The 13536-nt window shown below is 42.9% G+C and overlaps 2 protein-coding genes across 2 annotated transcripts; both read left to right on the top strand.

Annotated features, from left to right (window-relative positions):
• The first annotated feature begins 769 nt into the window (after positions 1–769).
• LOC140224052 (uncharacterized) lies at positions 770–5328 on the top strand. Its single transcript, XM_072297133.1, has 2 exons — positions 770–3851; positions 3981–5328. Exons 1-2 carry the CDS (start codon positions 3782–3784, stop codon positions 5306–5308), a joined length of 1398 nt encoding a protein of 465 aa, XP_072153234.1. The 5' UTR covers positions 770–3781; the 3' UTR covers positions 5309–5328.
• Positions 5329–10675: 5347 nt separating this feature from the next.
• On the top strand, positions 10676–11377 carry LOC140223902 (uncharacterized). Its single transcript, XM_072296405.1, has one exon. The coding sequence runs from the start codon at positions 10676–10678 to the stop codon at positions 11375–11377; it is 702 nt and encodes a 233-aa protein (XP_072152506.1).
• The last annotated feature ends 2159 nt before the right edge of the window (positions 11378–13536 follow it).

Raw genomic sequence — 13536 nt, 5'->3', positions numbered from 1 at the left:
CGCCGATCCACCTAAGAGGCTTTAATTCGCACTCATTAACCACTTAGTGACCATAGCCTAGTGGCAATGTGCTGGCCTGCTACCGCTGCGACTCGGGTCCGAATCCCTGCGAAGGCTCCGGGGATTTTACGCTCATCCTCGGAAAAGGACCTGACGGCTGAATCTGGCGGAGGTCGGCAGACAGCGCCAACCCCATCTTTTGGATATTTTATCGGCGATAAAATCGCTAGGATCTTAAACATCTTAGCGATTATATTCGATCTTATGCGATAAAATCGCAATAAAATCGCGAAAAGATCGAGGATCATCGCCCAGATGTTGATGATCCTAGCGATTTTATGGCCAATAAAATCGTAAAAAAATCGCAATTTAATTTCGAAATCTCGCGATATTTCCGTTGAGAAATGCTACTTGGGCCGGGTGTCTGATGGGTAAATTGCATTCTAGCATCAAATAGTTGGTTGGTGGGTACCGAAAATCAAACTGTACTCTTGTATCATTTGTTATCAACCTACCAACAATATAACCAACCTCATTTCGGAAAAGGCAAAAGCGCAATATAGATAGCAGAATTTGACATTTATTACTTGAAATATCGAAATGCTTGAGAAAATCTTAAACAGATTTCGCCCTCGGACCCTCAAGGAAGAAGAGATGGTGATTATTAGTTAGAGATTAGTAGCTAATAAGAGTAGGGAGAATATGGGAACTTGACCGCGAAAAAAATCCAATAAAAATCGTACAGCGTTGCATGATGGTGCAGAAAAATACGAATTAAATTACAGTGTTGTATAGGGATTATTGTTCAATGTGGCAACGCTGTAAAGTAAAAGTATTGCACGTTGCCCCTTCAACAATCGGGTTATGCAATCGTGTAAAGTAGCCCCTTCAATCTGCGGTTTATGCAATGGTGTATTTTTCAAGATGGCGCAGCATCGTTGCCGGATGGTGCACTTAAATAAATGATTTATTTATTGGTGAAATTTTGCAACATCGCATTTTACAGTGTTGCCAGATGGGGCGAGAAATTAGTTAATTTTTTATACAGTGTTGCCAGATTGTGCAAAAAATTCGGATTTTCGGAATTGTAAAAATTTTCGGTTTCGGAAGACCGTATCTTACAGTATGGGCCTGGTATCGGATACTGTAGATTAGGGTCTGATCCGGGAAATTGAAAAATTTTCGGAAAATCACCCTCCTCCGATCCGTTGCAGATCGATGCGATTCTTTTCGACTTTCGAAGGTCGGAAAACTGTACTGACCGACTTTCGATACGATTTTTCGTTTTCGAGATTTCGGACTTGTAAAATTTTCGGCTTCGAAAGACCGTATCTTACAGTATGGGCCTGGTATCGGAGACTGGAGATTAGGGTCTGATTCGGTAATTTTCATTTTTTAGTAGTGTGCGCTTGGAAATGCGTACGGGAACCTTATGTTTTGCGATGAGCGACTGGGATTGGATATTGCAATGTTCAGTTTGATGAATCAAAAAATTTTATTATTTTTTTGTGGATATTTTTGTTGGATATTTACAGTTAAAGTTACAGTTTAAAACAGTTTGCGTTTAGAAAACGCAAACGCGTTCAGAAAACGCAAACGCGTTCAGAAAACGCAAACGCAAATGCGTTCAGAAAACGCAAACGCAAACGCGTTCAGAAAACGCAAACGCAAACGCGTTCAGAAAACGCAAACGCGTTTAGAAAACGTACACATTCAGAAAACGTGCGTGTTCTAAGAACGTGAGGGTTGTCAGCCACAAACATCGATTCCTTCTCCTTCTCCGAACTTTAAACCAACACTAATATCATCAACTTTCCGATTGTTATTTTTCCGGGCCATCCTGATGAAACGGAACTTGCAGTCGGATGATATGTACTTAGAGTACAGGTACGGAGCGGAGCAAATAAGCGCCAGTAAACTCAAGATGAATAGAAGAACGTCCGTCAAGGTAGAGGGTGCGCATTTGATTTCCGGACAGACCGGGCACATTGTGATGTTTGCTTCGGATGAGTTTTCCGCTACCGTTGTGGAATTCACTCCAACTACAGCAATGATGTTGGTGATGAGAATTATTTTATCAATCATGATTTTTTCCTTGCGATACTGAGAAGAGAATGCATACTATTTATACGAAATCTTTACTATAGAGAGCCGCTCTCCTCTCTCTGGTGTATAATACTATGCGAATCGCACTCAAAAGTCTGCATATCTTCCAGTCCCGTTCGTCTACTTTCTTGTACCCCTGCTTTAAGAAGTACATTATTTCATGCTCGTCTGCGACACGTTCTAGGAGATGGCAAAATCTTTCCGTTATCTCAACTAACCCATAACACCCGACGGGATCGGAAGTGTCTATTGAGCTGAGTTTAAGATGGTTGAACAACTTGTCAGGAAAAAGGAGTCTGGCAAACTTGTTCAAAAGCTCTGCTCGTATTCCTGGAATCTTGAAAGAGAGAGCCTCATATACCGTGTCCAAGGTGTTCATCGCTCTAATCGATTGTGATTTGAGGGTTGGAGCGTCCAAACTTGACGAGTTCTTGTTTTGAAATGATCGATCACACTTCCTCGACACTATTTATACGTTCCCTGACTAGAATTGTTAATTTTTCCCACTTGTATAAAAGCGTAGTTTTATATTACTACTACAAATTATGACTACACAGTTTGCCCGAGTGAAACCGAGTTTGGTGATTAACAAATACTACTATATTTACTTTGAGGTAAATCATTTTTTTTTTCTTCTTCAGGGACATTCCCCATCTGACTTTATTCAGTTTTAATGTGATACAAAATAAATGAGTGTGCATATAATAATTGTTTACATGGTGTTGATAAAATTATTTACATTTGAATAGGACGGAAATTATCGGTAGATATCTCTATCGCCCTTGTTAGATTTATATATGATAATTATAGTCTCTAAGAATAAGGAGTACATGAGAAATAATATCTTAAGTCTATATTATAAAGGACCAGGGGAAGATGCCCCGGAACCATCTGTAGTTATTACATCGGGGGAATGTGGATTATTTACATGTAAGTTATTTTCTATTTCCTTGAAGTATTTAATTTTAAGTTCTAAGATTGTTTTTATATATATATAGCCTTTGTGCCAGTTGTCCTTATTACTAATCATAGTTTCTAATAAATTATTTTTATTTACAATAATTCTTAGTTCTTTACTTAAATTAGTTAATTTATCCTTAATCAAAGTACAGCTAAAAAAAGTGTGTTCTGGCGTGTCTAATTCTCTGCAGGAACATAGTGGAGTAGTTGTTAATTTTCTCTTCTCGAGATAGGTGCCAAAGCTCCCATGACCCGATAAAAATTGGGTCATGTAAAAGTCTGGGCAACCATGAGGCCTGTCTAGCCACGCATCAAAATCAGTAATAACAGTTTTTATCCATTTGTTTCCTGTCTCAAGATCCTGTCAAGCTTATAATAGTATTCACATGTTCACTCTAAAATCTTTTCGATGAACAGAATCTAGCAAACGTAAAGATAGTATAGATTCTCTGTTGTGTCAAACTCCGAAAACTTAGAGCATAAAGTAGTATCACTTGTTCCCTCTGAAATTTCCTCAGTGAACAAAATATTACAAACTGAAAGAAAGTGTAGATTTTCTGTTGTGACAAAATCAGAAAGCCTTGAGCTTATAATAGTATTCACTTGTTCGCTCTGAAATCTTTTCAGTGAACAGAATCTAGCAAACGTAAAGATAGTGTAGATTCCCTTTTCTGATCGACTCGGAAGACTTTGAGCTTAAAATAGTATCTTTATCATGGCTGCTCAAGAACAGAATGTTGAAACTTTCATCCAATGTGATATTTGTGATGAATTTTATAAACAAGGTGAAACAAGGTTGGAACATGGTGCGGAACAAATTAAGAAGGAGGAGGGTATCAACGATGAAACATATATTAAACAGGAGCACAACGCGCTCATCCAATGTGATATTTGTGATGAATTTTATAAACAAGGTGAAAAGCACGAACACTGCGCGGAACAAATTAAGAAGGAGGAGGGTATCAACGATGAAACGTATATTAAACAGGAGCACAACGCGCTCATCCATTGTGATCTTTGTGATGAGTTTTATGCGGAGGGAGAGAATCATGAGCAATCTCCCGAACACATTAAAAAGATGTCCACCATGAAGGACACCTCATCATTTGCAGATGACAACAACGATGAGAATCAAGAATATTGTGACACGTGCAAAATATCATACCATAAAAGAGAAAAACATGAAGAATCTGCAAGTCACATAAGAAATTTGTTTGAGACTAAAGTACCGATAGTTCAAGTCGAGACTGCTTGTCAAAGCAGGTTGAAAACATTTTTCATCACGAACCTCCAACCGGAGATTCTCATCATCAATGACTACCTACTAACAGCTAAAGATCTCGTGATTGGAAAAATTAAAGAAGAACTCACCGACGAGGCATTGAAGGTAAATATACTAGTGTACGCCGAGTACGAGAAAGCTGACGATAAGGACAAGGAAGGAATGCAGTTGAAAAAATTCAAGACTAAAAACGAAGCTGTTTTCGCGTCAACGGATCTGGACGAGTATTATGAAAAGTTCAGGGCCAAGATCAATAAAGAGTCATTCGATTTTCACATGAACGGATCCGGGTGGGTGCTGAAGAAGATACAGGGTATGGAGCTACGTGTCAACCGCTATTACGCGTTACATCGAGGAGGAACGTACGTTAAGCTTCCGTTTCGAACGAACAATGTTGTTAATGTAAATAACGGTGAATATATCGATTGTTTCTTCTTCGCAATGTTGGCAAAGTTCGTCCCGAAGGATGAGAACGATAAATATCGTCCGGAAAAATATGTAGATATACTCCATCATTACGATTTCTCGGTCGTTCGATTCCCCACGAGCATAGATGATATTATCAAATTCGAGAAAAGGAACAACGTATCGGTTTCGGTATTTGGGCTCCATGAGAGTTTGGTGTCTAACAGTAATAAGTATACAGTTTACCCAATTAAAGTTGCCGACCCGGAAAAAGAGGACCGCACCGACCTACTATGTCTCTCAACCCCCGTACCTTTCAGTTACCATTATTGCTGGATCAAGAACTTTGAACAACTTGTACGTAAACAGTTGACAAAACATAAAACTCGTATCTACATCTGCAAGAAATGCTTTACGCACAAGTACTCGATGGAGCAATTGAATCAACATAAAGTTCTTTGCTCTTTAGTTAGCAAAGACGCGTTCCTTGCTTCATTTCCCGACGAGCGATACCTCAAATTCAAAAATCACCGTAAGGAAATAAAATATAATTAAGTAATTTATGCAGACTTTGAAGCCTACTTAGAAAAAACTCATGGTGACTCGGAGCCTCCTCTCAAATTCCTCCGCTTACGTCCTCGTCACGGAGGATCCCGAATTTAAAATGACGGAACCGAAACTGTACCGTGGTGAAGAGGCACATATCAAATTTCTGGATGATATAATCACTCTGGTAGAAAGAATCAGTGAGAGTTACAACGACAAAGAGGGAAAAATAATAATGACACATGAAGATCGGGCCTCATTTGAAGCGAAAAATAGGTGTGGACATTGCGAGGTGGATTTCTCACAACCAGGTATCGTTAAGGTAAGGGATCATGACCATCAAAAGAGAGCGGGAGGGAAAACAGGGTCCAATTATCGAAAGGCGCTATGTTCAAATTGCAATCTTATTTTCTGACATGAGAAATGTGTTAGAGTCGTCCTGCACAATGGTAGTAGGTATGATTTCCACGAGGTAGTGCTGGCTCTGAACAAGTATCCTCATCGCGTCGACATAATACCACACACGGAGGAAAATTACATCAGCATGACGGTCCATCTGGGTAACAGGTTTTCGATCAAGTTCATCGACTCGTTCCGTTTCCTCCCCGCGTCGTTGGATAAACTGGTTCAGACGATTCCGCGCGAATCTTTCGTTCGCACGAGGAAGCTCACTCGCACAGACAATGAGTTCGATATGGTTTGTCGGAAAGCTCCGTTCCCGTACGATTACGTTGACAATCCGGCCAAGCTGAACGAGCCGCGTCCACCACCACGAGAGGCTTTCTTCAACACCCTGACTCAAACGGATATCTCCGAAGAGGAATACCAAAGGTTTCTCCAAGTGTGGCAAACTTTCAATTACCGTAATCTCGGCGAGTATTCAGATTTCTACTTGCGACTCGATGTGTGCCTCCTCAGCGATGTGTTCGAGGAGTTCCGACTCTTTGGGATGAAAAACTATGGTTTGGACTGTGCCAACTACTTAACGCTCCCCGGTTTCGCTTTCGACGCCTTCTTAAAAATAACTAAAGCGAAAATCCAACTCTTCAATGATATGGATATGGTATTCATGATTATGAGCTCGATCCGAGGCGGGATAACACAGGTGGTGAAACGGCACGCTCTCGCAAACAATCCTTTGATACCGGATCAGTTTGATCCTAAAAAACCAGTGAACTATGTACAATACTTGGATGTGACGGCACTTTACGCACACACCATGAGAAAGCATCTACCCTACGATAACTACACTTGGGTCCCGGAAGGAGAAGAGTTGCTAACTCTGGCGAAAACTATAATCAACCATCCCGACGACGCTCCTTTCGGGTACATACTCGATGTAGATATTGAATATCCAGAACACTTCCACGACCTGCACAAGGACCTTCCGTTCTTGTGCCGGAACGAAATACCACCATCGGGAGCGGGGAAATATACGAAACTATTGACGACCTTAGCTAATAAAAACAACTATGTTTACCCACTATGTAATGTTGAAAGAAGCGCTCGGTCAGGGATTAAAACTCCTGCGCGTCAACCGGGCCATCAAATTCCGTCAGGCTCCTTTCTTGGCACCCTTCATCGAGCTGAACGCCCGGTTGAGACGGGACGCTACGAATCCGTTTCACCAAACGCTCCAGAAACTATGCAGCAACGCTTGCTACGGAAAATTTATCGAGAACCCGTTGAAGCGAAAGAATATTAAATTGGGTACAAACAGCAGACAGATACTGAAAGCCATCGCACGGGTCGATTTCATAGATCGCACGAATTTCGCAGAAGAATTGGTAGCAATCCATTTACGGAGAACAGAGGTCGTCATAGACAGACCAATGATTGTTGGTTTTTCAATCTTAGATCTGAGTAAAGTACACAAGTATCAATTCCACTATAATCTCATGCTTAAGAAGTACAATCCCGACCAAGTTCAACTTCTCTATATGGATACGGATTCGTTTATTTACGAGTTGACTACATCGAACGTCTACGATGATATGATGTCAGACCTACACTTGTACGATACCTCCAACTTCCCAGAAGGTCATCAATGTCGGAGCGCGACAAACCGTAAAGTAATGGGTAGTTTTAAGGATGAAACGGGAGGAATACCCATTGTTGAGTTTGTCGCGCTGCGACCTAAAATGTATGCATATCGTTTCAGCAACGGGGAAACAGAGAAAAGGGCAAAAGGTATATCAACAGCAGTGGTAAGATCGCTAAACTTTGTCAATTTTCTCACAGTATTAAAGGATCCTGAATCGAGAATGAGCGCCCCGATGCGTAGGATCGGGGCGCGGAGACATCAACTATACTCATTTGAAAGTACAAAAAGAACCCTCTCCGGCTTAGACGATAAACGTTGTATTTTAGAAGACGGTGTTAGCACTGTTCCTTGGGGTCATCGTGACATCGACGACGATGTTTGCGTGGTGGATGAAAGTTGCGGAGTCGAGACCGAGTTGAGAAAAATCCTCGCTGTTAAACAACCTCGTATAAATAGTATAAATAATTCTGCTGGAGGACCGTCGGTTATGAAACCTCGAATTTGAAAATAGGAACAGTGTTACTCCGTCCTCTAGAATATATCGTTTGTCATCGAGTCCGGGCAGAGTTGAGAAAAAAAATCCTTGCTGTTAAACAACCTCGTATAAATAGTATAAATAATTCTGGAGAACCGTCAGTTAAGAAACCTCGAATTTGAAAATAGTAAAAGTGTTAACTCCGTCCTCTAGAAGGCATGCATCGTTTGTCATCGAGTCCGGGTAGAGTGGAGAAAAATCCTCGCTGTTAAACAACCTCGTATAAATAGTATAAATAATTCTGGAGAACCGTCAGTTAAGAAACCTCGAATTTGAAAATAGTAAAAGTGTAACTAACGGAACGAGCAAATGATGGCTTGTCTCGATGTACAAGGTTTTTGGAGCCAAGGAAATTTCATCGTCAAAGAGTTTGGTCTTGTGGATATGAAGTGTACTGAAACTGAACTCTATTTATTCAAACCTCCGCTCCCGAGCAGCATGGTGAGCGCTAAAGACGTTGTGACAAACAACTGGTTAACACGCAATTATCATCACTTGGAATGGGAAAGCGGGTTTCTCGAGTACGATGAATTCACTTCAAAAATGAATTGCATCGGGAACCGCTACGATGTACTTTATGTTAAAGGTGAACAAAAACGAAATTTCATTAAGGGTTTCGTGCCGGAAAAATGTATCGTTGTAAATTTGGACACTAAAGATTGTCCGTCCTTGCGACTACTGGCTCGTTGGTCGACAGCATATACGTGTCCTTTAGTACATCCATTCTGCGCTATGTCGAACGCATTCCGATTGTGTATGTGGATGTCGGAATCTTTTTATCGTGATTATTTCAAAGATAAAATCATGCAAGAGCAGGAGAAGATTATAGTGGCAGACGAACAAAGGAATCACCCAGATAATGATAAAGGAGTAGTAGATGAAAAGTCAGATTGAACGAACCGAAATATTGCGGACGAAAAGTGAAATCATCCGTGCTTATTATTGCAGACAAATTGTCGAATCAACCCGACTTAATATATATATATAGCACACGAAAAGTGGAATCATTCGCAGACGAATTATCGAACCGAAATATAGCAGACGAAAAGTGAAATCATCCATGCTTAATATAGCAGACAACTTGTTTCACTCGAAATATATAGCACACGAAAATTGGAATCATCCGTACCTTGATATACAGTTGATAGAACTAACGACATGGAAGTTTTCAACAATTTAATCTTGATCGTCAACGCTAAAGAGCTGACTGCAAACGCCCGCTACAAGATGAACAAACTCATCAAAATACCAACCAAGTACGGGATCACCGTTGCCGCTGATATCATTTTCGAGAATCATCATCGTCTCCTCTTCCTACCTTCGCACATTACGAACCGTTTGACGGACGATGCAATTCAGGATATCAACGCTGGATCCTTCGATCTCATCTACGAAGGCCCGATCGGAAGAACACATAAATTCGCACTCGTTCCAAACGTTGCAGCTTGATTTATATTGTATGTATTATTGTATTCTTTTGTAAATGATGTAATCCCACGGGTTGGGGGCGTTACCTAGTGGGCGCGTCAGCAGGTGGCGGATAGCTGGATTCCCTATGTAGGTAGTGCCGTCGTGTAATACTTGTGTAGGGTAGCCTTGAATATATTGAATAAAAGGTCGCGGACCAAACGCTCCAAGCCCCAAATACCCAGCGTGTTAAGCGACCCGTGCGTTGGGAGTATGGCACCAGGGGCAAATGGTGCCTTAACGGAGCCCTGGGATACCGGGCGACCTCCCAGCGTATGTAGCCTTACCCTGGTAAGAGGCTCTGCTAGGGTGGACCACACCACTTCCTCACATCTCGTGGGACTCATATGGATAAAATTCACTCTGAAACACCACAACTAAATGAGGCTGGATACTATGCGCAAGCATATGCAGATGACTTCGTTATACTGATAAAAGGAAAACACTGCAACGACCTCTCAGACCTAATGAGCGGAGCTCTCAGGATCGTGGAGGAGTGGTGCAGAGATAAGAACCTCAGGGTGAATCCTACGAAGACGACATTGGTCCCATTCACAAGGAAATACAACCTAGGTAACATCCAAGCTCCAAGCATTTTTGGAAGTGAAATTAAGGTGGCTGACACAGTCAAATATCTAGGTGTCTACCTAGATAAAAGAATGAACTGGAACCAGCACCTAGAGCACATCATAAACCGAGCAAAAAGGGCCATGAATTTGGCCAGAAGGTCGGTTGGCAAGAGGTGGGGGCTGACACCGGCGATAACCAAATGGGTCTATACGTCGATAGTAAGACCCATCATAACATATGCAGCATGCATATGGTGGGAAAAAACGGAGCAAAAGGGAGCTCGGAATAAGCTGGACTCGCTGCAAAGACTGGCATGCTTGTACACGACAGGAGCAGTGAGAACAACTCCAACAGCGGCAATGGAGGTGATGCTAGGCCTGCCACCCCTGCACCTAGCAGTGAAGGGGGAGGCAGTAGCAGGAGCCTTTAGGCTGAAAACCAACAGCTTAGATGGCAAACTGCGGCCAAGACACCAGTCACTCTGTGAGAGTCCAAGCTTCCCTCCGGCTTTACACATGGTCTCTGATCAAATGAAAACAACGTACAACTTCGACATTCCATACAGGCTCGCATCAGCGAAGGCGAGGGGAACCAGAAAATGGTAGACGATGCCCTGGCTGCCTCGGAAGTTAGCTACTTCACTGACGGATCTAAGTCAGGAGATAAGACAGGAGCAGCGGTGTACGGAAACAAAAACTGCAAACTGAAGGCGAGTCTCGGCAGGAGCACCACGGTGAACCAGGCGGAGCTATACGCCATAATGATGGCAGCGAATAACGCTATAGACAAAGGCTGGAGAGACAAAAGGATCACATTTTTCTCGGACAGCCAAGCAACTCTAAAAGCGGTATCAAACTTCAGGGTCAATTCAAAATTGACCATGGAGGGCATACAGAGGCTCACAAGACTGGCCAACGACAACCACGTCACATTGGTGTGGGTTCGTGGGCACACAGGTGTGAGGGGGAACGAAACTGCTGACCGCTTAGCTAAGGAGGCATCAGAGGAAAATTACATCGGACCAGAACCAGTGTTTGGACTGACCAAAAAAGGATTCAGAACAACAGTGAGGGACTGGGTGATGGAAGAGGCGAACAAAGAGTGGCAGAATGCCGAAGGCATGAGACATTCCAAGCAAATGCTGGAAGGCTACTCAAGGAAAATGACTGCAAACCTGTTGCATCGTAGCAGGGAGCAGCTAGGTATACTGTCGGGATTACTGACAGGACACAATCTCCTGCGGAAACACATGCACAGGATGGGTATCTTCAAGGATGAACCAAAGTGTAGGCTGTGTGAGGTAGAAGAGGAAACTGCAGAGCATATCATCTTCGACTGTGAAGCTCTGGAAAAGAAAAGACAGGACATCCGAGGAGATAACTCCTGGGATGACTGTCTAGCACCTGAGTTAGTTGCGGGCACTCTCCTCCAACTTCTTGAAGGGGAGGGCTTCTGGGACTAACCAGGAACCAACAACTGGGCACAATAGATCGAGAGGTCGCAGTGCATGGGGCAACCCACCAGAAAAAGGAAAAAAAATGATGTAATGGTTTAAAAAGAAAAAAAAAATGCAAAAATAAACATGTTATTTTTTTTTTTTTTTAATTTTTGATTAAGATCAATCCAATTGCCTCACGGTTCCGTGCAGTAGTTCGTGCGAATACTTCACAGGTGTGATCAGAATCACCTGGGCTGTAGTGTTGGCCGGGAAATTCTCTTTCACCACAACGGTCAACGTGATATCCACCGGAGCTGTTTTTAGATCTTCACCTTGAACGCATTTGATGACGAAAATCGCGCGATCTTTGAAATTTTCAAACAACATAGCTGGCTCGCAGAGTTTCTCACCTTTCCAGTAGTCTCTCATAAAATCGGTGTAGTTCAGATAGGCGTGATTATAATCCATAGTCGAGAAATCGTAGATCGTATCAACTTGAGGAAACCGACGCTCACCGATTCGAACGCTGACTGAGCGCACATTTACATTGTCGAAAAGAGAGGAATCCTTCAGGTGATTATCCCGTCGATCCGTTTGAAATACCAACACCACGAATTTGGGCTTGTACCTGCTGGTTGTTCTTACGCTCCATTTGAACGTCTGGGTCGGAAAAATCCCGGGGATGTCGTGCGATTCCCAATTCATGTAACCAAAACTCATCTTATCGTTCTTCTTCATCTTGAGCAAGATTTGTTTTTCCAGTTCCAATGTGAATTTAACGACGGAAATCTCCCAATAGATTTCGATTATTTTAAATTTGATGGTGTATCCGTCCGCGGTCGCCGCGTTGGTGATATAATATGCGTTCTTATCCGTACCACTGCGCACTAGGATCAACTCTTGCGAGCATCTGACTAGAACGTCTTTGAAATGTACTGCGAATCCGCTGAGTGAAGACAACGGAACGACAGCGCACTGAGTTTCATCCAACGTTGTCATATAACATTCGCTCCATGAATGAGTGATGTCACAAAACCCGGCAGTTGCGAGTCCTGCGGTTTCCGCTCTAGTGTATGTGAGATAATTTTTCACGGTCGATGTCACTCCGACAGACTGCATGCTATCGATTTCCGTTCCGTTCACTTTGTACTGCATACGGTCGAACAAGTGCAGGGGATAATTGTTAGCCCACTTGACTTTAGGTTTTGTAGCATCTGCGGCGGCTCCAGGATTTTTCTCGAGTTTCACTTCTAAACGCATGAAGATCCTCGAATCTTGAGGCACGGTGATCAGGCCGTGGTTATCGGGGGTGAACCGGATCGAATCGTTGTTTTCACGCCGTTCGTCGACCGGACCGAAACGGATGTATTCGTATTCGATGATCTCTTGTCGCCAAGCTTCCATCTCGTTCTTATTTCGGATTTTTCACCACGAATCCGAGTTGTGTGAGAGCCCTCTTGGAATATTCGGTCAAAGTTTTCCTCTGCTGTTGCTGCTGTTGCTGTTGTTGTTGTTGTTGACAACCAGTTCGTGGATTATCAATACTATTATATGCGAGAGAATTTAGGAACGTATCGTTGTTGTCGTCGTTCTGGATCCTTCGTTTACCCATAGGTTAGCGGTCTCACGTGCAGTCGAACTGTCACTTCTTCACCACCGAAATTGATCGCTCTTCCTTGTTGGTCTACTATATTAACGAGCAAACGTTGGATATTATCACCCAAGACGGGGTAGTAATGAATCGTCGACGGTTGCTCTACCATTTTGAATCCTGGTTCGATATCGGGAGCGAACGCATAAATGTGATGTCCGCGCACCCCGTTCACGTATCCACCGTCGGCGATGCTGCATTCGATGCATGTCATGTTTACGGGCGAGATGTTGACGCGATAGTCAGCTTCGTGCCATTCGTCCGGTGCCAAGAGACGCTTTCCGAATCCGAGCACCTTACGTAAAGTGCCGGGTCTGCGGAAATCGATCCAGTACTTGGATTTGATGCTTACTTTAAGCGTAGCGTTGTTCGCTTTGAGTTTGATAGCTTCTGCTCCGCCAAGTTCTCCCTGCAAGTATTCTTGTATACCCTCGATCTCGTAGGCTCCGATCGGGGAGGAAATTGCCGAGTAATTCTCTGCAGGGCTCTCGGAGTAGAAAAGCAGTCTGTTCGTTATGTCGCTGTTCGGGAT

This window comes from Bemisia tabaci, chromosome 2 (genome assembly GCF_918797505.1).
Source record: "Bemisia tabaci chromosome 2, PGI_BMITA_v3".
NCBI lineage: Eukaryota > Metazoa > Arthropoda > Insecta > Hemiptera > Aleyrodidae > Bemisia > Bemisia tabaci.
This window is presented reverse-complemented; position numbering and strand designations above follow the sequence as displayed.